The sequence below is a fragment of the Hylobates moloch genome, unplaced genomic scaffold, assembly GCF_009828535.3.
Source record: "Hylobates moloch isolate HMO894 unplaced genomic scaffold, HMol_V3 SCAFFOLD_23, whole genome shotgun sequence".
Classification (NCBI taxonomy): domain Eukaryota; kingdom Metazoa; phylum Chordata; class Mammalia; order Primates; family Hylobatidae; genus Hylobates; species Hylobates moloch.
The window spans coordinates 15242435-15268717 of record NW_026652298.1 but is presented as its reverse complement, the minus strand read 5'-3'; the positions used below and the strand labels follow the sequence as shown (position 1 = coordinate 15268717).

General features: G+C 37.2%; 1 protein-coding gene and 1 pseudogene across 5 annotated transcripts in view; both read left to right on the top strand.

Moving 5' to 3' along the window:
• TRIM23 (tripartite motif containing 23) overlaps nt 1-26283 on the top strand; it is a 36086-nt gene that overhangs the window by 1892 nt on the left and 7911 nt on the right. For all 5 annotated transcript variants that reach the window (XM_058433869.1, XM_058433870.1, XM_058433871.1 and 2 more), the window contains 6 exons: nt 5871-6033; nt 9932-10053; nt 12278-12556; nt 13105-13287; nt 14687-14902; nt 19114-19248. In XM_058433869.1, coding sequence (XP_058289852.1) covers nt 5871-6033; nt 9932-10053; nt 12278-12556; nt 13105-13287; nt 14687-14902; nt 19114-19248 — 1098 coding nt within the window. The remainder of the gene's footprint in view (nt 1-5870; nt 6034-9931; nt 10054-12277; nt 12557-13104; nt 13288-14686; nt 14903-19113; nt 19249-26283) is intronic.
• LOC116462796 (U6 spliceosomal RNA) lies at nt 19398-19498 on the top strand (annotated as a pseudogene).

Here is a 26283-nt window from a genome sequence, read left to right as displayed (position 1 = left end):
CGGCGTCGCCGCGGCCCAGGCTTCGATAGGTGGGATGCGCGGCCTCTGGGCCCCTTTTGGCATTACAAGTCTCGTCCTCTGCTCTGCATCCTTTCTCTCCTATGGCCTGAAATTGCCTGGTCTTCTGCTCATGACCTGTCATCATCGGAACATTTGTGAAAAGGAGCTTGCGGGCCAGTGGCAGTGATCTAGAGCGGTCTTTTCTCCAGGTCCTCTGCTTTTTGTTAAACTCAACAGGCATTAATTAGCTTAATATTATAAATTGAGTCATCATCATCGTAACTACGTACTACGTTAGGTGTTTTAGCTCGTTAATATCTACTTATGAAGTAGATGTTAATTCCCATTTTACAGGGAGGAAACCCAGGTTTAGGTAAACACAGTGTGTGGCAGAGCCCCGGGTTGACCGGCTTTAAAGTCTATGCTTTTCGCTATTGTACTGCGTCTGTAATCAGACATCTGTTATTGGCTGAGCTGCCCTCTCCCCTGTTAGTAGTACAGTCTATTAACACTTTTCACAAGTCTGCAACATCGTCATAGCTGGGCATTAACGATAGAGTTTGTGAATTTTCTTATGCTTGAAGTTTGAGATTCTACCATGTATACATGCTCCAGAATGAATTTGCTAAAAAATCATTTGAAATATGTGGCACTCATTTTTCCCTTCACTGTTGTGCACGGAAAGATCTGGAGGGGAGAACTGATCTCATTGGTTTATAGAGTAACCTTCAGGAGCATCTCTAATCTAAGAGATTGATAATTCTCATTCCTGGCTACATATTGGGATCACTGAGGATTTTTAGTACACTACTGATGCACTCCTCCTCCAGTTCTGATGAGGTTGACGTCAGTATATTTTAGGAATTACCAGAAGTTATTTTAATGTGCAACCAGGATTAAGAATTACTGATCAAGGTAATATATGAAGTTTTTTTAACATCTTGAAAAATAGACACCTAGGATTATTCAGGTAATGTTGGTTTTATATGACAGCAAATGAGACATTTCTTCCCACAATTTAGTATCAGTCAATATTGGTGGTTGTTGATTCAGATGACCTTTAGGTACTAATGAAGTTATTCTACAGGTACACAGCATATCTGATATGCAAAGGAGCCCTCATTAGTAGGCATGTTGTGTGATTGAGATTTTATTTATTGAATTGTGCTTTTGCTAAGTAGAGAATACTTGCAGAGTACTTTGTGAATTAACTTGAAGTTTAAGTTTTATTTCATAATTGGAATGGGTATCATTGCAGTATCTATTTTTTTGTTACCCTGTTTGCCTTACAGTCTCAAAAGTGTACCAAAGCCTGATGTAACTCCAGTTTGTTACAGCACAGAATATGATACATTGGAGGCTCACCTTGTTCGTTTTCGTCTTAACATGTAAAATGTTCCTGAACTGTGCAATAAAATAGTCCTTTCTGACAAAATCTTCATGCCGTAATTTGTAGTAGGTATAGTGGCATAAACTAAAAAAACCTCACTGTCATTTCTATAGATGAAAGCAAGAAGTATTTATTGGAAGGTAAAAGTTGAAGTATATAATGCTCATACTGTGTAAAATGGCCTTTTGCTTGTGAACAAGTTGATAATGACATGGATTTTATCATTAGGGAACACAGTAACATAAAAATCTGATATTGTGGCTAGGCGCGGTGGCACATGCCTGTAAAGCACAAAGTGCCTGGGAAGCACTTTGGGAGGCCGAAGTGGGCGGATCACTTGAGGTCAGGAGTTCGAGACTAGCCTGACCAACATGGCGAAACCCCATCTCTACTAATAATGCAAAAAGTAGCCAGGCATTGTGGTGTGGGCCTGTTAATCCCAGTTATTCAGGAGGCCGAGGCAGGAGAATCACTTGAACCCAGGAGGCGGAGGTTGCAGTGAGCTGAGTTTGTGCCACTGCATTCCAGCCTGGGCGACAGAGTGAGACTCCCATCTGAAAAATAAAAGATAAAAAATCTGATATTGTGAAATAACTGACATTTAAAAATGTATCACAGAAAGTTTCACACCTTTAATCTCAGCACTTTGGGAGGCCGAGGTGGGAGGATTGCTTGAGCCCCAGAGTTTGAGACCAGCCTGGGCAACATAGTGAGACCCTACCTCTACAAATAATAATTAAAAAAATTAGCCAGGCATAGTGGCACATGCCTGTGGTACCAGCTACCTGGGAGTCTGAGGCAGGAGGATTGCCTGAGCTTGGGAGGTCAAGGCTGCAGTGAACCATGCTCAGGCCACTACACTCCAGCCTGGCTGACAGAGTGAGACCCTTTCTCAAAAAAAATAAAATAATAATAATAAATAACAATATAAAATAAAATATAATCTGATTGATTACAGTTTGATTTACAAATAATAAGTCTGAAGCTTTTTTGGCATTTTTTGAAGTGTAAAATAAAGAGCTTTTTCCTATCTAGGGCTTTTTGCTGTTAACCACAATTCCTATTTATAGGTACTGAGGAAATATTTTCTTGCTGTATTATTTATCGAGTTGATGCAAAATAGTCTAGTAACTTTATTTTTGGACCTGTGTTTGGTTTGCTAATCAATGGAATTTTATTAGTGCTTTTTGAAAAATATGGTAACAGCATAAGGAAGTTCTTTTAAATCTTGTATAGTGATGGGATCAGAGATACAGGATTGAAATGAACTAAACAATTTTAATATGGTTCTTTGGAGTTTATTGTCATAAACAAATTTAATTTATTAGAGTATCATAATACAGCATTTATAAAATGTTGCATTTATTTTATATGAAATTCTATTGTGAATTTTTGAGACAGAGCCTCACTCTGTTGCCCAGGCTGGAGGGCAGTGGCATAATCTCGGCTCACTGCAAGCTCCGCCTCCTAGGTTCATACCATTCTCCTGCCTCAGCCTCCCTAGTAGCTGGGACTACAGGTGCCCGCCGCTGCACCTGGCTAATTTTTTGTATTTTTAGTAGAGATGGGGTTTCACCATGTTAGCCAGGATGGTCTCTATCTCCTGACCTTGTGATCTGCCCTCCTTGGCCTCCCAAAGTGCTGGGATTACAGGCGTGAGCCACCGCGCCCAGCCTGTGAATATTTTTTCTGTATTTAATTGAATTTTTTTTTTTGAGGCAGGTTCTCTGTCACCCAGGTGGGAGTGCAATGGCATGATCATGGCTCATAGCAACCTCGATCTCCTGGGCTCAAGTGATCCTCCCACCTCAGTTTTTGATTTTTTTGTAGAGACAGGGTCTCGCTGTGTTGCCCAGGCTGGTCTTGAACTCCTGGCCTCAAGCAGTCCTCTTGCCTTGGCGTCCCAAAGTGCTGTGATTGCAGGTGTGAGCCACGGTGCCTGGCCTAAATGAATTTGATAACATGAAACTTTCCCCTTTTTAAAAAATGTAGGATAAATTGAAGTATGTGTATGTATGAATAATAGATAGAATTATACATGGGTAGCTGTTCCCCAGTTGTTTGCCTTTCTCATGGGGAACCAATGTTCCAATGTTACTGGTGTCCTATGTATCCTTCCAGGAAGACAGTACGCTTATACAACAATATAAAAAAAAATTTGCTCTTTCCCCACCTTTATGAAAAAACGAATATATTCTATTATTTTTCTTTTTGTTTTAATCATATGAAACCATTCTGTGTATACATGAAAAACTTCATCTTTCTCACTATCCTATATAGTTTTATAGTATTATGAATGTGCCACAATTTATTTTCCAAGCTGATATTGATGTATATTTACTTTGTTTCCAATTTTTTGCTAATGCAAATGATGCTTTAAGGAATAACATACAGATTTTGTCACGCGTGTCTAATATGCTTGTAGGATAAATTCCTGCAACTAGAATTACTGAGTTATTTAAATTTGGTAAATATTGACAAGTTGCCCTCCATAGAAGCTGTATTGCTCAATAAACATTTCATAGCAATTAGTAATGTATGAGAGTGTCTGCTTTCCTACACCTTCACTAACAAAGTGTTACCGACATTTTTGATCTAATCTGAAAAAAGTATTTTGATGTAGCTTTAATTTGCATTTTTCTTTCTTTATTTTTTTGAGACCGAGTGTCACTCTGTCACCTAGGCTGGAGTGCGGTGGCGTGATCTTGGCTCACTGCAACCTCCGCCTCCCAGCCTCAAGCGATTATCTTGCCTCAGCCTCCTGAGTAAACTGGGCTTATAGGCACCCACCACTATGCCCGGCTAATTTTTTTGTATTTTTAGTAGAGATGGGATTTCACCATGTTGTCCAGGCTGCTCTCGAACTCCTGACCTCAGATGATCCACTCGCCTCGGCCTCCCAAAGTGTTGGGATTACAGGCATGAGCCACTGTGCCTAGCTTTAATTTGCATTTTTCTTATTATGAGTTAGATTGAACATCTTTTCGTGTAAAGAATTTTCATCTTTTCTGTGAACAATATTATGTTTCTTATTTTTATTCATTTTTCTCTTCTCAAACCCTTATTTACATTGAAGGACTAAATTTAAATTTCTTTTGAACCATAATAAGATGCAAAGCAATTATGAATTATCACTGTATGGTGAAAGATATTTGCATCTCAAGCACTAAGTCCAAGTTAATTGTAGAGTTAGGTTTAAAATCATGGTAGATTTAGTCTGATTTCTACCTTGGGTTTTCTGTTTTTTACCTTGTGTTGTGTGTTTGATGATGGTGAGCTTAATTGTTTTTAAATTATTTTACTGGACTTTATGTAAGCAGTAGGTACTTAGTATTTAAAATACCCAGTTCCTGAGGGTTCTTTGGTCCAGCAGGGAAAGACGGGCTAAAAGACCAAGGTATTAAAGTGCTTTGGGTGTTAGGGTAGACGCTTATACAGAGTACATGGGGGCCCAAAGGACAAGTATAGTCCTTTCCTCAGTGTTAGCATGAAGAGACATGAAACAGTTTCTCATGTTCTTAGAACTATAAGCTGTTGAATATAGTTGGAGCATAGGGTCAGAAGTATGGCAGTGAAGCAATAGGACAGGGACCAGATTGTAGCAGGTCTTGAATGACAGGAGTTTGAGGTATGATTGAATAGTACAGTGTGAGTATTTAAAAAAAAAAATTAACTCAAGGTATGAAACACTACAAATATACTTAGAAATAAGTGCTGAAAATGCTTTATTGCTATAAATACAATTTGTTGACTCTTTGTAAAACATAAACTTACGGACTTGAGAATCAGAATATGCTGATAAATGGCCTTTCTTTTGACTGACTGTAGCCTTGTGCAAGTCATGTGTCTGTAACTAGAGCTAGAAAGACAAACTAGTTTCTAATTCAGAGCTATATTTATTGATAGAGAACAGGAATTGAAATTTAAGTTTAAGGTGATTGCTTTTTTGCCTTTGTATTTAATGTACATTAGATAGTAGAAGTTACTTGAAAGTTACTTGTCTTTTCTTAACAAGTTCTTTATCATTTACAGGGGTAATTGTTATCTCAGCACATATTTTAGATTATTTTTGTTGAAATTAATGATAGTTTATTTGTGTTGAAATTAATGATGGGTTAGGTAGTTGCAGAGAAATTGCTTAAGAACCCACCTTCAGTAGAATTACATACTGTTTGTACACATTCAGATATAATGACTGAAATCATAATTTTCAAAAGATAACAAAGATGTTAATTTACAGCATCTTTGCCCCTAACACTTAGTATTTCAAAGATATTTCATTATGATATAATTTTGGCAGGGTCTGTCAAATGGAATGACTTTAAAGTGATTTAAGATTTCACAACCTACATAGTTTTTTTTCATAGAGGAATAAAGTAACTATGTTGATTCAATATATTAGGTGAATTTTCTTATATACCTAAAATATATATGCTCTTAAAATTGTTTAAAGAGCACATCCTTCCTTTTCAAATATTAGGTGCTAGAGTGTGGAGTTTGTGAAGACGTCTTTTCTTTGCAAGGAGACAAAGTTCCTCGCCTTTTGCTTTGTGGCCATACCGTCTGTCATGACTGTCTCACTCGACTACCTCTTCATGGAAGAGCAATCCGTTGCCCATTTGATCGACAAGTAACAGACCTAGGTAGGAAAAGTATTTGTATGGATTCAAGATTGAAAATTGTTCATGTAATGCAAATGTCATAGAAAACAATTTCCTTCCACTTGATTTTTAGAATGATAAAATTCCCAGAAAGTTTCAGAAAGCCTGAGTTTCTATTAAGGTCAATAATCTTCAAGCTATAAACTATCTCACTCTTAGTTACTAATTTTATTTTATCTTCTGAGATGTTTATATTCAATACTTATCTGTAAAGAGCTTTAAGACACCTGAGAAAAACGTGCTACCCTGATTCAAATAAATAAGAATGTGTGTCACAGAGTGAATCATTTGCCTGAAGCCATAAACCCAATAGAACAATATTTTCTTAACAAATAAATAAGCCAATAATGAAAATACAGATAAGTCATTTGAGTCTCAGCGTGTTTTTATTTACTAATATCAAGGACAGAAGTGTTTGTAGCTTGTGATAATTCCTCTTTATTTTCTGGTAAAATGAGTTTGAAGGGTTTGTGGATTTTTTTTGCAGTTTTCTGTATACTTTTAAAACTTTTCTTTATATATTTCAAACTAAGTTATTTTCAGGTACCAGATTTGGAAATAATAGCATTTACTAACATTTGAACAGTTATTTCACAAACGTAAGTTCTGTAAGTTTACTCTTTTTGATACAGGAGTTTTCTCCAAAAGAGTTTAAGGTTGCCATTTTTTTTTCCAGGTCAGTTGCACTATCTAAGACAGTTTTAATATATTCATACTATTTTTCAAGTGGAACACATTCAAAATAATTTATCCACCAAAAAAGGAAGCAAGAGTACCTATAATTTTAGGCTGGAAGACTTTGAAATGCTAAGAAACATGGTTTTAAAATATTTTCTGGAGAAAGAAAAGGATTTTTAAGGTTTTGGTGATCTTTGATGTATATAAATAGTCTATTTGCCTGACAACTAATATAGGACAATAGTAACATTATAGATAGCATTAACTTACCAGTAGCCAAGAAATAATAGGGATTGGGAAAGTCTCTGTACTTTTATTTGGTCTTTTATTCTGTGAGATATGCATATATCATACTATTTCTTTATATAAAACTGTACTTAGGCCAGGCGAGGTGGCTCACACCTGTAATCCAGAACTTTGCAAGGCTAAGGTGGGTGGATCACCTGAAGTCAGGAGTTCAAGGCCAGCCTGGCCAAAATGGTGAGACCCCTTTTCTTCTAAAAATGTAAAAATTAGCTAGGCGTGGTGGTAGATGCCTGTAATCCTAGCTACTTGGGAGGCTGAGGCAGGAGAATCGCTTGAACCCGGGAGATGGAGGTTGCAGTGAGCCTAGATCGTGCCATTGCCCTCCAGCCTGGGCAACAAGAGCAAAACTCGGTCTCAGACAAACAAAAAAACTATGCTTAAAGAAATAGTAATGTTTTTCAAATAGAGGATAGAACCTTTCTTCTACCTTTTTTTTTTTTTTTTTTTTTTTTAACAGCAGAGTGTTACTCCGTCACCCAGGCTGGAGTGCTGTGGCGCGATCTCAGCTCACTGCAGCCTCCACCTCCGGGGTTCAAGCGATTCTCTTGCCTCAGCCTCCTGAGTAGCTGGGATTACAGGCAACTGCCACCACGCCTGACTAATTTGTATTTTTAGTAGAGATGGGGTTTCACCATGTTGGCCTGGCTGGTCTCGAACTCCTGACCTCAAGTGATCCACCCACCTCAGCCTCCCAAAGTGCTGGGATTACAGGCATGAGCCACCACACCTGGCTCTTCTACCTTTTTGAAGAGCACTTTACCTTCTCTACATTAATACCACAATGTGAAGAGTTACTATCCTCAATGTTTAACAAAACTAGAAATTTATGACAGGGAACTAGACTGAATACATCCATTCTCCTCTCTGACTTCTCTGAATCCTGAATCAGAATTTCTCTCTAGTCCAAGAAGAATATGAGTAGTTATTAATACTGTTCAGCAATATTCCTGATTTTCTTCTGCTCATATGGTGAAATTATACTTCCTTGCCCTCTTACGCATCACTGTGTGATGTTCATTGATCAGTGAAATGTAAGCAGAAGTGAAGTGTTAGCATCCAGGTAGAAGTTAATAAGAGAAGGTTTATGATTTTCAAAGTAAATTCTTCTCCTTGCTACAGTGAGGTGGTCCAGATGGAGGCTTGGTAGCCTGTGTCCCTGTTTGTGGTCAGTGGGGAACAGAGTCTCTTTTGTCTTCCCTAATCCCTGAGATGTTGCATGAGCAAAAAATAAATCTTTGTTGTGTTAAGCCATTGAGATTATAGAGTTGTTTCGACACTTACAGAATTAAGTGATAAATATTAGGCACTACCTAGTAATAATGCTAGAAGTTTATTTGTATATATTCATTATATAGTGACTGGATATTTAGAAAATTGTCAAGACTATATTTTTAAATGATCACTTAGTGTACTTCTTAACCTTTATGTAAATAGATAGAACTCAGCTTGTTGTAGAATATGTGTTAAAAATTAAGGAGAAAGCCTTCTAGGGGCAAGGCTGAGGATAGATATGTTCAGTGTAGTTTTTTTTGGGAGAACCACAACACAGAATGGTTTTTTTTTTTTTTTTTTTTTTTTTTAAAGAGCCAGGAGGAAGGGGAGCCCTGCAGGCAATAACTCCATCAACCTTTTATATATTTATTCATTTAATGAATATGTATTAGGTGGCAGCTATGTCAGATGTTATTTGTTGCACAGGAGTTTACCATAACAAGTATTCCTTCTGCTAAAGGATCTGGCTTTTATTCATAGGTTCAGGAAGAGTGTGTATGTTGTCCTGGGTTACAATGTTATATGTATTTCTTAAGGTAGGTTGCTGCAAAAAGTATTTGAAAATGCTTGTTTTAGCATATATAGTAAAAGTCAATGACAAAATAGGACTTGTAAAATTAAATGATAGAGAAATAGGCTGGGCATGGTGGCTCACACCTGTAATTCCAGCACTTTGGGAGGCTGAGGCAGTCAGATCACTTTAGGCCAGGAGTTTTGAGACCAGCCTGACCAGCATGGCGAAACCCCATCTCTACCAAAATATACAAAAAAATCAGCTGGGCGTAGTGGCACACACCTGTAGTCCCAGCCACTTGGGAGGCTGAGGCAAGAGGATTGCTTGAACCCGGAAGGTGGAGATTGCAATGAGCAGAGATCATGCTACTGCACACCAGCCTGGGCGGCATAGCAAGACTCTATCTCAAAAAAAAAAAGTAAAAGAGATTTAAATAATTTTTTTAAACTGTGGCAAAATATATGTATAACATAAAATTTGCCATTTTAACCATTTCTAAGTTTAGGGACATTAAGTACATTCATATTGTTGTGCAGCCTTTACCACCGTAATTTTTTAACGTGTATTTAGATTTTCTTTTTTTTTTTTGAGATAGAGTCTTGCTCTGTCATCCAGGTTGGAGCGCAGTGGTGTGATCTTGGCTCACTGCAACCTCCACCTCCCGGGTTCAAGTGATTCTCGTCCCTTAGCCTCCTGAGTGGCTGGGATTATGGGTGCCTGACGCCACACCTGGCTAATTTTTGTATTTTTAGTAGAGATGGGATTTCACCATGTTCACCAGGCTGGTCTTGAACTCCTGGCCTTAAGTGATCTGTCCGCCTCAGTTTCCCAAACTGCTGCGATTACAGACGTGAGCCAAAGCGCCTGGCCGAAAAATAATAAATTTTAAAGTGTGTTTCTACTTGAAAGGCTGAAGGATTCTTCTGTTTTTTTAAGAGAGAGTATTAACAAAGTAATTATTTTGGTATTAAAAAATGGGGGAAATTTGAATTTTGAAAATTTAGACGTTATTAACTACTGAACTATATGTATTAGAAATTACTTTTGAGGTATGGGTAAAATGATTAATCGTCCATTTTGTTAGATTTAGTTTTTGTTTTTGTATTCTAGGCGATTCAGGTGTCTGGGGATTGAAAAAAAATTTTGCTTTATTGGAGCTTTTGGAACGACTGCAGAATGGGCCTATTGGTCAGTATGGAGCTGCAGAAGAATCCATTGGGATATCTGGAGAGGTATTGATCATACTTGGTGAAATATTTATTACGAGCATGAATTTTTCTTTTAATATATGCCATTATTAGCACAATATTACCTCATTTATTTCAGCAGGTAAATTTCTAGAAACACAACTTTTCATTACATTACAGTTCTGAAGGACAAGACTATTCCCAAGAGAAAAAACTAGAATTATTTGAAAATCCTATGCCTAAACTATGCTTTATGTGTGAACTTTTTTTTCCTTATCATAATTCAGTTCTACCAAGAATAAAGTGAAAAGAGGAAGAAGATTATGGAATAGTAAGAAAGATATGTAAGCAACAGTAGAGCAGAGGATGCAAAAGTAAATTAGTCAACAGTAAAACTCAATGAGAGAAAGAAAAACTGGATGTAAGAGGCCATTTAGTACAAAGGGAAAAATGACTTAAAGATAGCAGTAGCTTCTGAGGGAATTGTTACTGTTATAGCTTCAAGAAAAGGTTAAACTTTGTATAGATGTACTTTCTTTATCCATACAGGTAGATGTCTAGTAAATATCAGAATCCATGAACACTGGATTTTAATAATGTAAAAGTATATTTTTAGCACTTATGTATTATTTGCATAGCTGCACATATGTACTATAGGACATGGCTTTCGTAGGCTGTTATGGATAAAAATATATTTGGAGTAAATATCAGTTAATGATTTTGGTGATCAACTTGCAAACCACATATTTTGTATCAAGGAAAAAAAATGTCGGATTGCTTTCACTTCTCTTTATTAGATGGTGATTTCTTTATACTAAAGTGAATCAGTGAAATGAATTTCAAACTGCAACACTGTTTTCTAGAAGTTATGCAGTTCTTTCATGTGATAAATCTTTAATCTTTATTTCAAAAGACATTACTGTTAGCTAATGTTGACATTATAATTGATAATTTATTTGTCAGGTCTGGGAAACAGAAGACCTGAATTTTTATGGTACATATGTTCATTTCTCATAATTGCAAACAAAACTCTTCCACTTTGGATTCATTTTTTATTTAATGTGATAAAGAATGACACCATTGATGTATTTCAACATTTTTATTTTTGAAAAAATTTATACTAAATTTCTCCCCTTCCAATTATGGCCTTTTAATATTGAGTAAAAGTGTTCAAAGCATTCTTGATTATCTGACATGTAATTTTTTATCTACTTGAAATAAAAGTAATTATTCCATAATTAGTTATTTTTTGTAATTCCTGAAAACTAGAAATAATATTTAGATGCTTACATATAGGTTTTATTTATTTGTTTATTGTTATTTTTTAAGACAGAGTCTCGCTCTGTCACCCTTGCTGGAGTGCAATGGCGTCAGGCTTCATCTCAGTTCCCTGCAGCCTCCACTTCCTGGCTTCAAGTGAATTCTTGTGCCTCAGCTACCTGAGTAGCTGGAATTACAGGTGTGCACCACCACACCTGACTAATTTTTGGATGTTTAGTAGAGATGGACTTTCCCCATGTTGGCCAGGCTGGTCTCTTCCTCCTGGCCTCAAGTGATCACCTGCCTCAGCCTTCTTAAAGTGCTGGGATTACAGATGTTAGCCACTGAGCCTGGCCTATTTTTTTTTTATTTGTTTAAATCAGTGGTTTTCTGCATGGTTGTGCAATAGACTCACCTGTGGAGCTATTAAAATACATGGTATATAATTAGAAAAATATGTACAAGTCTAGGGTTCATCCACAACCTGTTGAAATAAGAATTTCTCTTCCAGGCAGCTATGTTTTTAAAAGCTTACAGCTAATTCTGATGCATACTCCTGCATTTTCTAAATAGCATTTGTGTTTCTGTCCTTCCTATACATCATCATGACAACTAATATTTAAAGCTATGGGGATGTATTTAATATCAGATTTTTGTAGTTTTACAAAAAGACTTTTGACTTCTCTATGGTTTAGTTTCTTTTGTGTAAAGTGAGGGAATTTGGTGGAGGAGATCTTTGCACCAAATATGAATCTATGAGAATAGTTTTATTTTTGGCTTCAAATTCATAACATATATTGGCCAGTTAATCTTGGAAATAGCTTCTTATCCGTAGAAATGAATGCTTCTCAGATGAGTATTGAATGACCTTTGTTCTTAATGACCAATATATTTTCATATGTAAATATTGTTCAGTTAAGCAAAAAAGATTATGGGATTCTATATTTAAAAATTTGTCATGTTATACTGATTGGGTTCAATTTTAAGGCATTAATTTTTTGTTTATCAGAGCATCATTCGTTGTGATGAAGATGAAGCTCACCTTGCCTCTGTGTATTGCACTGTGTGTGCAACTCATTTGTGCTCTGAGTGTTCTCAAGTTACTCATTCTACAAAGACATTAGCAAAGCACAGGCGAGTTCCTCTAGCTGATAAACCTCATGAGAAAACCATGTGCTCTCAGCACCAGGTGCATGCCATTGAGTTTGTTTGCTTGGAAGAAGGTTGTCAAACTAGCCCACTCATGTGCTGTGTCTGCAAAGAATATGGAAAACACCAAGGTCACAAGGTATGAATTTAATTATTAATCAATTGGATCACTGTAGCTACTTTACCAGCTCAGTATTCATTTTCACTGACCTGGTTCTTTATTCTGAAAGTAGGGATTGAAGAAGAGTTAAGTGATGAATGATTGGGTTTGGTAGCATGAAAATAAAATAGATTTAATTTCTGAATGTTATAAAAAAACTTCAAAGAGGCGTCATGATTCTTCACAAAAAAATAGCTTTCGAGCAGGAAACAAACATTCTATTTGCGTGCATGTTTTCATAATGCACCAGATTGTTTTGACAATATTTATGTCTGTTAGCTCTTACTTAGGATATAATTTTAGAGATAGTCTCTTGGTTTCTTGTTTAGCAATAAATGGACTTCCAAATTTTAACTTACTTCTTTGCAGTGCAGTTTTCTTATAAAGGAGTGAAAGTAAATTAGTATTTTTCTGTGTTATAAAAGTCATTTGTGGCTGATGCTTTATTGTATTAATAGGGATTTAAATAGTTTTTTATATTAGTCAATACTATGACTTCTTTTCTCTAATTATGCTACATTTTATAGCATTCAGTATTGGAACCAGAAGCTAATCAGATCCGAGCATCAATTTTAGATATGGCTCACTGCATACGGACCTTCACAGAGGAAATCTCAGATTATTCCAGAAAATTAGTTGGAATTGTGCAGCACATTGAAGGAGGAGAACAAATCGTGGAAGATGGAATTGGAATGGCTCACACAGAACATGTATGGATTTTTTTTCTTCTTCACTTTCTTCTTTTTTATTTTTCGTATTTTCACCTTCTACTAAGTATTTAATGGGCAATTACAATTTGCCAGTATTGCACCAGTCATTAGAAAGTTTTTTAAAAGTCTCTGTCTTTCAGGAACTCATTCATCATGGAAAAGAGAGAGTTTGAAATATGGTAACTGTTTTATGGAGGAGAAGTACAGGGTGCTTTGGCATCACAAAACAGGGGCAATGATTTATGGAGGTTAGAGAAATCCTTATAGAAGAAATGATGTTTAAGCTGAGATTTGAAGAAATTCAGTCAGGGAAAAGGGCAGAACGGGGAATGAGTTGTCCCAAGAAGGAAACAATATGTTAAAATGTTTGGAAGTGAGGATTGCACATATTGTAGAGACTTAAAGAAGCTCACTGTAGTTAGAGCTTTAAGTATTGAATGGGACATGACAAGAAAAGAGGATATGGAGAGTTCAAAGCCAAATCATGCAGGATCTTGTCAGCCATGTTAAGGAGTTCAGAACTTAGTTTAAGGACAGTGATGAGCCATTGGAGAATTGACATAGGAATGACATAATCAGGTTTTCCTTAAGAAAGGTTGTTTTAAATGCAGAAAATGAATTGGAGGAGCAACAAAATTGGAAGCAAGTAGACCTATTAGGATGTTGTTAAAGTTTTCTAGTTAAAATTCTGGAGATGTTTATGGCCTGTAATACACTAGGGTAGCGAGAGTGGACACAAGTCAATGGATTTGAGATTTTAAATAAGTAGAATAGATAGGTCTTAGTGATTAATTGTTAATATTGATTGGATAGGTAACTTGGAGGTGATGAGGCATGATCAGATTTTGGGTGTATTTTGAAGTCAGCAGAATTTGCTGAGGGACTAGTGGGCTATGAAAGAGAGGTGATAATGATGACTCCAGTTGTTTTTGCTTCTACATCCTGAAGGATGGAGTTGCCATTTACCAAGACAGAGGCAATTAGGTTTGGGAATAGGGGAGACTGGAGATTAGGCATTCCATTTTGCTTGAGATGTCATTTATAAACAGTTGAATTTCCAATGTCTGTGCATTAGGGGAAAGATCTAGCATGGAGATTTATATTTTGGAATTTAATATAGATGGTATTTAAACAACGTCTCGCTCGGTCACCCAGGCTGGCATGCAGTGATGTGATCACCACTCACTGCAGCCTTGACTTCTGGGGCTCAATCAATCCTCCCGCCTCAGCCTCCTGAGTAGCCAGGACTACAGGCACATGCCACCACGCCTGGCTAATTTTTTCTATTTTTTGTAGAGACAGGGTTTTGCCATGTTGCCTAGGCTTAAATTTTAAATATTTCACAGGTAAAATCTTTATTAACATTACAGTTGCTTAAAATTTATTTTCATTTTCTTAGGTACCAGGGACTGCAGAGAATGCCCGGTCATGTATTCGAGCTTATTTTTATGATCTACATGAAACTCTGTGTCGTCAAGAAGAAATGGCTCTAAGTGTTGTTGATGCTCACGTTCGTGAAAAATTGATTTGGCTCAGGCAGCAACAAGAAGATATGACTATTTTGTTATCAGAGGTTTCCGCAGCCTGCCTCCATTGTGAAAAGACTTTGCAGCAGGTAGGTAGTTTAAATGTGGTTAGGGACTTAGTTGTAAGTTTAAGTAGAGAATTACCAGAGGTATATACATTAGTGTATTTTATTAATATTTTGTGTCTTCTGTATGCAGTAACTTTGTGCTTAGGAAATGGTCTGCAACCTTGAATTATTTCACTAGTGTGGAATTATCAGTGTCGTTCATGTGCCCTCCCCACCATAAACCATGGGTTCTTGAGGCCTTCTAACTTCTTGCCATTCTTCAGTTATGCCAAATCCTTTTACTCTTCTTTGCCAAGCATATATGTAGTTTTTTTTTTTTTTTTCTGCTTGGAGTGCATATATCTCTCTTTTCTAATAGTGGAAATCTTCCTTCTCCTTCAAGGTCCAGCTTAAATATTTGCCTTTCTTTGAAGCTTTCTATTTGTTGGTCTTTTTTTGAGTGCCTCTCTAGCATGTACTGCCTACCTCTGCTGTAATTCAGTGATTCTTCATTGTTAGAGCAAACGTATGTTTTGTGATGGTTGAGATACCATAAGCAATTTGTTACCCAGTTTGCAGATGACTGACTTTTTTAAATAAATGAGATTCAGTTATTCTAACACAAATGTCAGCTTTACCCATTTGTGTTTTGGATCTGTTTTCGTAAGTGTGAGGTATAAGAATAACTATTGCCCTAGGAATTTCAGAAAAGCTGCAGTCTGTGTTATCTTCACTGATATATTGCTAATAATTGTGTTGATTTCAAATCAGAGTAGGCTAAGCCTTTTGCCATTGTAGAGCTTTTTCTCTTAAATATCTGATTACACTTACATGAGAGTGGCCAGTCTATAGCCTCATCAGTCTTGGGTTATCATTTAGTCCTTACCACATTGAATTGTAACAGTTGATATGTATGCTATTTATTAAGTTGATTTTCAGCTCCAAACCTACTCTTCTATCCTCTATTTTGTAATACTAGGGCTAGAACTCTACAGACCTCATAATTGTGTTGCCAGCTGGGCCCATGTTAGGTGCTGTCAAGAGGGGGCATAGTTACTCATGTGAGGAGACCACCCTTCTTGGAGGTTTGAGTTTCAGCTCCATGAGCCACTCCTGCAAGTTTCTAAGTTTTAATAATTCTAACCTCTTCCTTTTATTCCCTCAGCACTGGAAGTGGTAGCTATGTTATTTCATACATTTGCTACCTCCATAATACTTCAGAGTTCCTTTTGCCCTTTTAGCTACCTAGTTAATAACTACACCTAGTTAACAGTTTTTATTTTAAGTTCTTTCTATTCAAATAATGGTGTGATTTGTGTCTTCTGATTTGACCTTGAATGACACAATATGCCTATGTGTTTTAGATGCTGACCTTGTTCATCTTTGATGCATCTTGTTCATCATTGTGTCACTAAATTCTTTGCATCTAGATTGAAAGAGCTTAATAAATACATGTTTAACTCACGGCGGATAATGAAGCTACACAGCAAAATCAGAGTGGAGTCGTGTCCTAAATCATATTTACTTGAACACTTAAAAGTATTTTCATTTTTATTTTATGAAAAAGTATGTTCATAGTTGCTGAAATATTTAAGTGTTTTAGAGTTTCTGAAATGTTATGCCAAAATGACTGGTATATTAGTCCATTTTCACACTGCTCTACAGGTACTTCCTGAGACTGGGTAATTTATAAAGGAAAGGGGCTTAATTTACAGGTTTGCATGGCTGGGGAGGCTTCAGGAAAGTTAGACAATCATGGGGGAAGGCGAAGGGGAAGCAAGCACCTTGTTTACAAGATGGCAGGAGAGAGAGAGAGAGAGAAAGAGAGCGAGAGCAAAGGGGAGGTGCCACACTTTAAAACTATCAGATGTCATGATTAATCACTATCATGAGAACAGCATGAGGGAAACTGCCCCCATAATCCAATCACGTCCCTCCCTTGACATGTGGGGATTACAATTCAAGATGAGATTTGGGTGAGGACATGGAGCCAAACCATATCAACTGGTAATTTTTAATGATACAGTATTATCTATGTTAATGCAAAAAAATCAAGGTCTTGGGTTCATTTTTCATATGGACCTATTAGTTTTGTTCTATTTTATAACTACAGAATACTAACCACTGTTCTTTAAAGTTCCCACTACAGAGAAAATTGAACAGAGAAATGGATGGAACATCACAAATTGATCTTCAATTCTGAGAACATAATTTAATCATCCATCCACTCTAAACAAATTATGCATCATCTAAAGTTCTTGGCATGATACTGGATGCTGATAATTTATTCATTTAGCAAATATGTATTGAGTACCTAACATATGCCATGTATTTAAAATATATCAGTGGACATAATAAGCAAAAAGCCATAATCTTGTGAAATTAGCATTCTAGCAAGAAGACAGGCAATAAGCCATAACCATATCTAAGTAAGTTAATTATACTATATGTTAGAAAGTTCTGAGAGCTAATCAAAAAAGAATTCTGCAACTACATGTTTGTGTTTGTACAGCAGATTACATTATTAAGTAGAGTAGTCAGGGTAAGCATTATTGAGGGAAGGTGAGATTTGAGCAAAGATTCAAGTAAAAAGTTGAAGGAATTCGTTCAGGCCGTAACTGGAAGAACATCATTCTAGTTGAGGAAATGTTCATAGCAAAAACCCTAGGGCAGCATGCCTGGTATGTTTGAGGAACAGGAAAATAGGCCTCTTGACTGGAGTAGAATAAGCGAAGGACAGAGTAATAGGAGCTGAAATCAGAGGTTAATAGAGAATTATATGTAAGGAAGGCCCTGGGAGGCATTATAAGGACTTCAATTGTTTGTTTTTTTTTTTTTTTTGGCCGGGGGCGGGAGAAGTGGGTTGGGGACAGGGTCTTGCTCCCAGGCTAGCTAGAGTGCAGTGATGCAGTCTTGTCTCACTATACCTTCTGCCTCCTGGGCTCAAGTGATCCTCCTGCTTGAGCCTCCTGAGTAGCCGGGACTACAGGGTCAAGCCACCACATCCAGCTAATTTTTTGTGTTCAAAAGAGTTTCGCCATGTTGCCCAACTGGTCTAAAACTCCTGGGCTCGAGTGATCCATCTGCCTCGGCCTCCCAAAGTGCTGGGACTACAGGTGTGAGCCACCATGCCTGGGTGGACTTCAGCTTTTACTGATTGGGATAGGAGGACCATTGTAGAGTTTTGAGTAGAAGAGTGACTTAATCTTATGTGTTAAAAGGATTGTTCTGGCCTATGTGTCTAAAATAGATTGAAAGAAGGCAAAAATGGAAGGAAGGAATTCAACAGTTAAGCAGCAGTTGTAGAATTCCAGGTGAGAGGTAATAGTGGCTTGGGTAATGGGGATTAGAAGTGCCCAGATTCTGGATGTTCAAAAGGATTTGTTAACAGATTGTATGTAGGGCATGTGGGAAAGAGAAAGCAATAATGACTTCAGCGTTTGTCCTGAACAACTGAAACAGTGGAATTGCTGTCAACTAACATGAGTATCTAACAGTGAGCAAAAACATAATACTGCCGTTCTCATGGAGCTTGCATATTATTGGGAGATCTCTTTCATATAAAGACTATGTTGGTATATGTATAGATAGTGTGGAATAATATTCAAGAAACTGGAAAGTTCTTAACTTTGAGGAGTGGACCTGTATTCTTTATTTGTTTTAACGAATACACGTATATCTGAAATTATTTTTTAAACTTTTTATAGACGTAGAACATAGATACAGAAATGTATGCATAAGTATTCAGTTGGCTGAATTTTCAGACTGATCATTAATGTGTAACTAGCACTCAGATCAAGTACCAGAACATTGTCAGTACCCCAGGAGTCCCCTCATACTCACTTCTGGCCACTACCTGCCTTTCCCACCATGATAAACCACTATCTTGACTTCTAATGTGTATCTTAATTTTGGTTGTTTTGGTAATTAAATGAAATCATACAGTATGAATTCTCCATGCCATGTCTTCTTATACTGCACATTGTTTGTGAAATTTCTATCATCACTTGTAGCTATGGTTTATTCTCACTGTGATGTAGTGTTCCATTTATCTATATGCTACAATTTATCCATTCTTTTGTTGCTAGATCCTTAAATTATTTATTAATGCCCAATTATTATTCTTGTCAAATTTACATTTAACTTTGACTACTATAATGTTAAAACTGCTTTTATTGTGAGTTGGTAATATAAGTCTCTTTTCCTTATTTCTTATAAAAAGTTTATAAGAAATATTGTTTTGCCTTTTATAGGATGATTGTAGAGTTGTCTTGGCAAAACAGGAAATTACAAGGTTACTGGAAACATTGCAGAAACAGCAGCAGCAGTTTACAGAAGTTGCAGATCACATTCAGTTGGATGCCAGCATCCCTGTCACTTTTACAAAGGTAATGTACTGTACTTTATTTTTAGGTATTTTTTCTGACAAGTCATAATTGATTTACGTTTCATGATAATCACCTTAAAGAGACAACCATGAAATTCCTGAATTAGGGGATTTTTAAGAAAACTTTTATCAGTGGAAAATAGAAATGGTGTGCTCACTTCGGCAGCACATATACTAAAATTGGAATAAGAAGATTAGCATGGCCCCTGTGCAAGGATGACACACAAATTTGTGAGGTGTGCCATATTTTTAAATTTAAAAAAGTAAAAATAAGAAAATATAAATGGTATATATATTGAATCTTCCTGTATCCATCACCCACTTGAGCAATTATAAACTTATTTCATCTCCCCTTTTACCTACTCCTTTTTCTACCTGCAATCTCCCAGGGTATTTTGAAGCAAATCCTAATATCATATTATTTCATCCCAACATCTTATTTCATCTATGAAATATTTTAGGGTGTATCTCCAAAAGATAAGGACTCTTTTTAAAAACATAATTGGGGCCAGGTGCGGTGGCTCACACATATAATCACAGCACTTTGGGAGGCCGAGGCGGGTGGATCACCTGAGTTCAGGAGTTTGAGACCAGCCTGACCAACATGGAGAAACCCCATCTCTACTAAAAGTACAAAAATTTTTGGCGTAGTGGTGCATGCCTGTAATCCCAGCTACTTGGGAGGCTGAGGCAGGATAATCACTTGAAACCAGGAGGTGGAGGTTACAGTGAGCTGAGATCACGCCACTGCACTTCAGCCTGGGTAACAAGAGCAAAACTCCACCTCAAAAACTAAACAAAACAAAAATAATTGGGCATGGTGGCATACCTTATAGTCCCAGTTACTCAGGAGGCTGAGGTGAGAGGATGGCTTGAGCCCAAGACTTCAAGACCAGCCTGGGAAATATAGTGAAATTCCCATCACTTAAAAAAAAAAGCCAAAATATCATTATTACATAAAAAAGTTTAATAATAAGTCTCTAATATTTTCACTAATATTATCAACTATTGTTAGGATTCAAATTTCTCAGATCGTTTTCAAAACAATTTTTTTAATGGTTGCTTTATTTTAGATACAATCCAAGCAAGTTTCATACTTGGGATTTGGTTGATATATTTAAACCTCTTTTAAAGTGGGTTCTCCCTGATTAAAAAGTGTTCATGTGTACCATTTTGCTTTCTATTTTTAGGGGCTGTTTTTTTTTAAATTTAATTATGTTTTCACAATTATGTGAAATGTTTATGTGATCCAGAGTCAAATGTTCAAAGCAAGGTTTATTCAGAGAAATCTGGCTTTTTTGCCTGTTCCTTCTACCCTTTTTACTTCATTCCCCATAGAAAATCATTTAGAATTTTTTCTTAGTTTTAGTCATCATTTAAACAAGTATAGAGACATATGTTTATATATTTGTATGCACACCACTTGGATTTAAAAGGTGAAATACCTTACACACTTTTTTTTCCTGCTCTTTTTGCTTAACTGTACATCCTAAACATCACTCTGTAGCAGTATAAAGTGACATTTTTTGTTCCTTTTTCCAGCTGCAAGGTACTTCATTGTGAGGATATGCCACATTTATTTATTGTAGTAAAAAACACATAATAAAAAATTTACTATCTCAACCATTTAAAAATATACAGTTCAGTACTGTTAAGTATATTCACATTGTTAAACAGATATCCAGAAATTTTTCATTTTGTAGAACTGAAACTCTATACCCTTTAAACAATTCCCCTCAGCCCCCTCTCATCGGTCCCTGGTAACCACTATTGTATTTTTCCCTTATGAATTTGACTTGATACCTCATATAAGTGGAATCATATAGTATTTGCCTTTTTGTGGCTGGCTTATTCCACTTGGCCTGTCATCAAAATTCATCCATATTGTAGCATGTGAAAGGATTTTCTTCCATTTTAAAGCTGAATAATATTCCATTGCATGTGTGATATGGTTTGGCTGTGTCCTCACCCAAATCTCAAATTGAATTGTATCTCCCAGAATTCCCACGTTTTTGGGAGGGACCCAGGAGAAGGTAATTGAATAATGGGGGCCAGTCTGTCCCATGCTATTCTTGTGATAGTGAATAAGTCTCATGAGATCTGATGGGCTTATTAGGGGTTTCTGCTTTTGCTTCTTCCTCATTTTTCTCTTGCCACCACCATGTAAGAAGTACCTTTTGCCCCTCGCTATGATTCTGAGGCCTCCCCAGCCATGTGGAACTGTAAGTCCAATTAAACCTCTTTTTGTTCCCAGTTTCGGGTATGCCCTTATCAGCAGTGTGAAAATGGACTAATACAGTAAATTGGTACCAGTAGAGTGAGGTGTTGCTGAAAGGATACCCAAAAATGTGCAGGCAACTTTGGAACTGGGTAACAGGTAGAGGGTGGAACAGTTTGGAGGGCTAAGAAGAAGACAGGAAAGTGTGAGAAAGTTTGGAACTTCCTAGAGACTCGTTGAATGACTTTGACAAAAATACTGATAATGATATGGACAGTGAAATCCAGGCTGAGGTGGTCTCAGAGGGAGACGAGGAACTTGTTGGGAACTGGAACGAAGGTGACTCTTGTTACTGTTTTAGCAAAGAGACTGGTGGCATTTGCCTAGAGATTTGTGGAACTTCGAACTTGAGAGAGATGATTTAGGGTATCTGGTGGAAGAAATTTCTAAGCAGCAAAGCATTCAAGAGGTGATTTGGGTTCTGTTAATGGCCTTCAGTTTTATAAGGGAAGCAGAGCATAAAAGTTTGGAAAATTTGCAGACTGATTGTGCGATAGAAAAGAAAAACCCATTTTCTGGGGAAAAATTCAAACCGGCTGCAGAAATTTGCATAAGTAGCAAGGAACCTGATGTTAATACCTAAGACCAAGGGGAAAATGTCTCCAGGTCATGTCAGAGACCTTCATGGCAGCCCCTCCCATCACAGGCCTGGAGGTTCAGGAGGAAAAAGTGGTTTCATGGGCTGGGCCCAGGGTCCCCATGCTGTGTGCAGCCTGGGGACTTGGTGTCCTGAGTCCCAGCTGCTCCAGCTGTGGCTGAAAGGGGCCAATGTAGAGCTCGGGCTGTGGCTTCAGAGGGTGGAATCCCCAAGCCTTGGCAGCTTCCATGTGCTGTTGTTGAGCCTGTGGGTGCACAGAAGTCAAGAATTGAGGTTTGAGAACCTCTGCTTAGATTTCAGAAGATGTATGAAAACACCTAGAAGCCTAGGCAAAAGTTTGCTGTAGGGGCAGGGTTTGGAGGGGCCAGGGGCAGAATGATATGCTTGAGATTTTGGCTGTGCCCCCACCCAAATCTCAACTTGAATTGTATCTCCCAGAATTCCCATGTGTTATGGGAGGGACCCAGGGTGAGGTAATTGAATCATGGGAGCTGGTCTTTCCTGTACTATTCTCGTGATAGTGATTAAGTCTCACGAGATCTGATGGGTTTATCAGAGGTTTCCGCTTTTGCTTCTTCCTCATTTTTCTCTTGCCGCTGCCATGTAAGAAGTGCTTTTTGCCTCCTGTCATGATTCTGAGGCTTCCCCAGCCATGTGGAACTGTAAGTCTAATTAAACCTCTTTTTCTTCCCAGTCTCGGGTATGTCTTTATCAGCAGCATGAAAATGGACTAATACAATGTGTATACCACATTTTGTTTGTTCATTCATCTGTTGATGGAAACTTGGGTTGCTTCCACTTCTTGGTTTACTGGGAATATTGCTGCTGTGCACGTGATTGTACAAATATCTCTTCAAGACCCTGCTTTCATGGTCTTTTGGATATATACACAGAAGTGAAGTTGGTAGATCATATAGTAGTTCTGTTTTTGAGGAATCACCATACTGTTTTCCATAATGGTTGCACCATATTACAGTTCCACCAGTAGTGCACAAGGGTGCAGTTTCTCCACATTTTCACCAACACTTGTTATTTTCTGTTTTTGGATAGTAGTCATCCTGATTGGTTTGAAATGATACCTTATTTGTTTTGATATCCATATCTCTGATGACTAGTGCCGTTAACCATCTTTTCATATAATTGTTGGCCATCTGTATATTGCCTTGAATATGTCTATTTCAGTCCTTCGCTCACTTTGTGATTGGGTTGACTATTTTTGTTGTTGAATTGTAGGAGTTTATATATTCTGGATATTAATTCCCTATCAGATCTGTGACTTTCAAATATTTTCTCCCATGTCATAGGTCGATTTTTCACTCTGTTTTGTCATTTTATGCACAAAAATTGTAAATTTGATGTAGTCTGTTTTTGCTTTTTTTTTTTTTTTTTTTTTTTACTGTGCTTTTGGTGTATCCATGAAGTCATTCTCAAATGCAATATCATGAGGCTTTTCCTCTGTTTTTTCTTCTAGGAGTTTTATGGTTTGGGGTCTTAAGTGTATGGCCATTTTGAGTTAATTTTTGTAGGTGGTGTAAGATACACAACATCCTTTTGCATGTAGATATTCAGTTTCCCCAGCATCATTTATTAAAGAGGCTGTCTTTTCATTGAGTGGTCCTGGCACCCTTGTTGAAGATCATGTGACCCTATTCCTGAGGGTTTATTTCTGGGCTCTCTCTTCTATTCTGTTGGTTTGTATGTCTCATCTTTATGCCGGTACCACATAGTTTTCATTATTGTAGCTGATATGGCTTGGATCTATCCTGCCCAAATCTCATGTCCAGTTGTAATCCCCAATGTTGAAATGGGGCCTGGTTGGAGGTGACTGGATCATGGGGGCAGTTTCTCATGAATGGTTTAGTATCATCCCCCTTGGTACTGTCTTTGCCATAATAGGTGAGTTCTCATGAGAACTCATGAGAGGTGTGGCACCTCCCCCACCCTCTCTCTTGCTCTCTCTTGCTCCTGCTCCTGCCATGTGAAATGCCTCACTCCCTCTTTGCTTTCCATCATGATTGTAAGTTTCCTGAGGCTTTCCCTGAAGCCAAGCTGATGCCAGCATCATGCTTCCTGGACAGCCTGTGGAACTGTGAGCCAATTAAACTTTTCTTTATAAATTACCCACTCTCAGGTATTTCTTTATAGCAGTGTGAAAACAGAACAATACATTAGCTTTGTAATATATTTTGAAGTAAGGAAGTGTGAGTCCTCCAACTTTTTTCTTTTTCAAAATTGTTTTGGCTATTCAGGGTCACTTGAGCTTCCTTATAAATTTTAGCTTAATTTTTTCTATCTCCACAAAAAACATGATTGGGATTTTGATAGGGATTGCATTGAATCTATATAAATTACCCGGGCTATTATTCACATCTTAATATTATGTCTTTCAATCCATGGACATGGAATGTCTATTTATGTCTTAATTTATTTTAGCAATATTTGTAGTTTTTAGTGTACAAGTCTTTCACCATCTTGGTTAGGTGTATGCCTACATATTAGGTTGGTGCAAAAGTAATTGTGGTTTTTGCCATTAAAAGTACTGGCAAAAGCCGCAGTTACTTTTGCACCAACATAGTATCTTAAGTCTTTCACCATCTTGGTTGAGTTTATTCCTAAGTATCTTAAACTTTTTTTTCTCTCCATGTTCAGAGAAACTTCTTTAGTCATGAACTATAAAAATGATCCCTGAAAGTATAATTTTGATGCTATTGTAAGTAGAATTGTTTCCTTAATTTCCTTTTGGGATTTTTATTGTTAATGTATAGAAATGCAACTGATTTTCATGTTGATTTTATATCCTGAAACTTTGTTGACTTTATTCTTTCTAATAGGTCTTTTTGTGTGGACTCTTTAGGGTTTTCTACATACAAGATCATGTCATCTGTGAAGAGATATAATTTTGCATCTTCCTTTACAATTTGGATGTCTTTTATTATTTTTCTTGCCTAATTGCTCTGTGGGCATCTTCTTGTTCTTTATCTTAGAGAAAAAGCTTTCAGTTTTTTGAGTATGATGTCAGCTGTGGGCATTTCATATATGGTATATGTTAACTGAGGCAGTTTCCTGCTATTCCTAGTTTGTTGAATGTTTTTATTATGAAAGGGTATTGAATTTTGTTAAATGCTTTTTCTGCAACTATTGAGATGATTATGTGCTTTTTTTCTCTCATTCTGTGTATTACGCTGATTGATGATGAATAATTCTTGCCTTCTAGGTATAAAGCCCATTTGGTCATGGTGCACAATCCCTTTAATGTGTGGTTGTTTTTTTTTTTTTTTTTTTTTTTTTTTGAGGCAGAGTTTCGCTCTTGTTACCTAGGCTGGAGTGCAGTGGCGCAATCTCGGCTCACTGCAATCTCCACCTTCTGGGTTCAAGCGATTCTTCTGCCTCAGCCTCCTTGTAGCTGAGATTACAGGCATGCGTCACCATGCCTGGGTAATTTTGTATTTTTAGTAGAGACGGGGTTTCTCTGTGTTGGTCAGGCTGGTATCGAACTCCCGACCTCAGGTGATCCACCCCCCTCGGCCTCCCAAAGTGCTAGGATTACAGGCATGAGCCACTGCGCCCGGCCTAATGTGTTGTTGAATTCAGTTTGCTAGTATTTTGTAGTTTCCTCCTCGTTGCACCTCATCCTCACTATGTCGGATATGCGGAAGGGCAGGGATGAGTGCACAGAATGCCCCAAATTTTATTACCCCTTTCACTGGAATGCCTTCTTGGTTTTATGGCCTGGGTGCTATAGTTTCTTAACTGTTCTCTAGAATTCTCACAGAAGTAGTTCTGTTCCATATATTGTTTTATTTCTGAGGTGTATAACTGGACTTAAGTATAGATTTGGAGCCATAATATAGATGGTAATTAAAGCTCATGATGAGAATGAAAATATGTAGAATGAGAAAGAGGCCTCATATAGACCCTCAAGAATACCAACATTTAAGAGCTGGATTAAAGAAAAATTAGAAGGAGCATCCAAAAATGGGATAAAACCAAACCAGGAAAAGTTTGTATCATAAAATCCAAGCAAAGAGTGCTCAAAGGAGTAAGCAAAAATAACACATATATTTTGGGAACTGTTGTAAGGACTTTTATATGTATTCTTAAAAGTTAATCCTTTCAAGAATCCTATGTAAATTTTGTACTATTTTAATCCTCCTTTTATG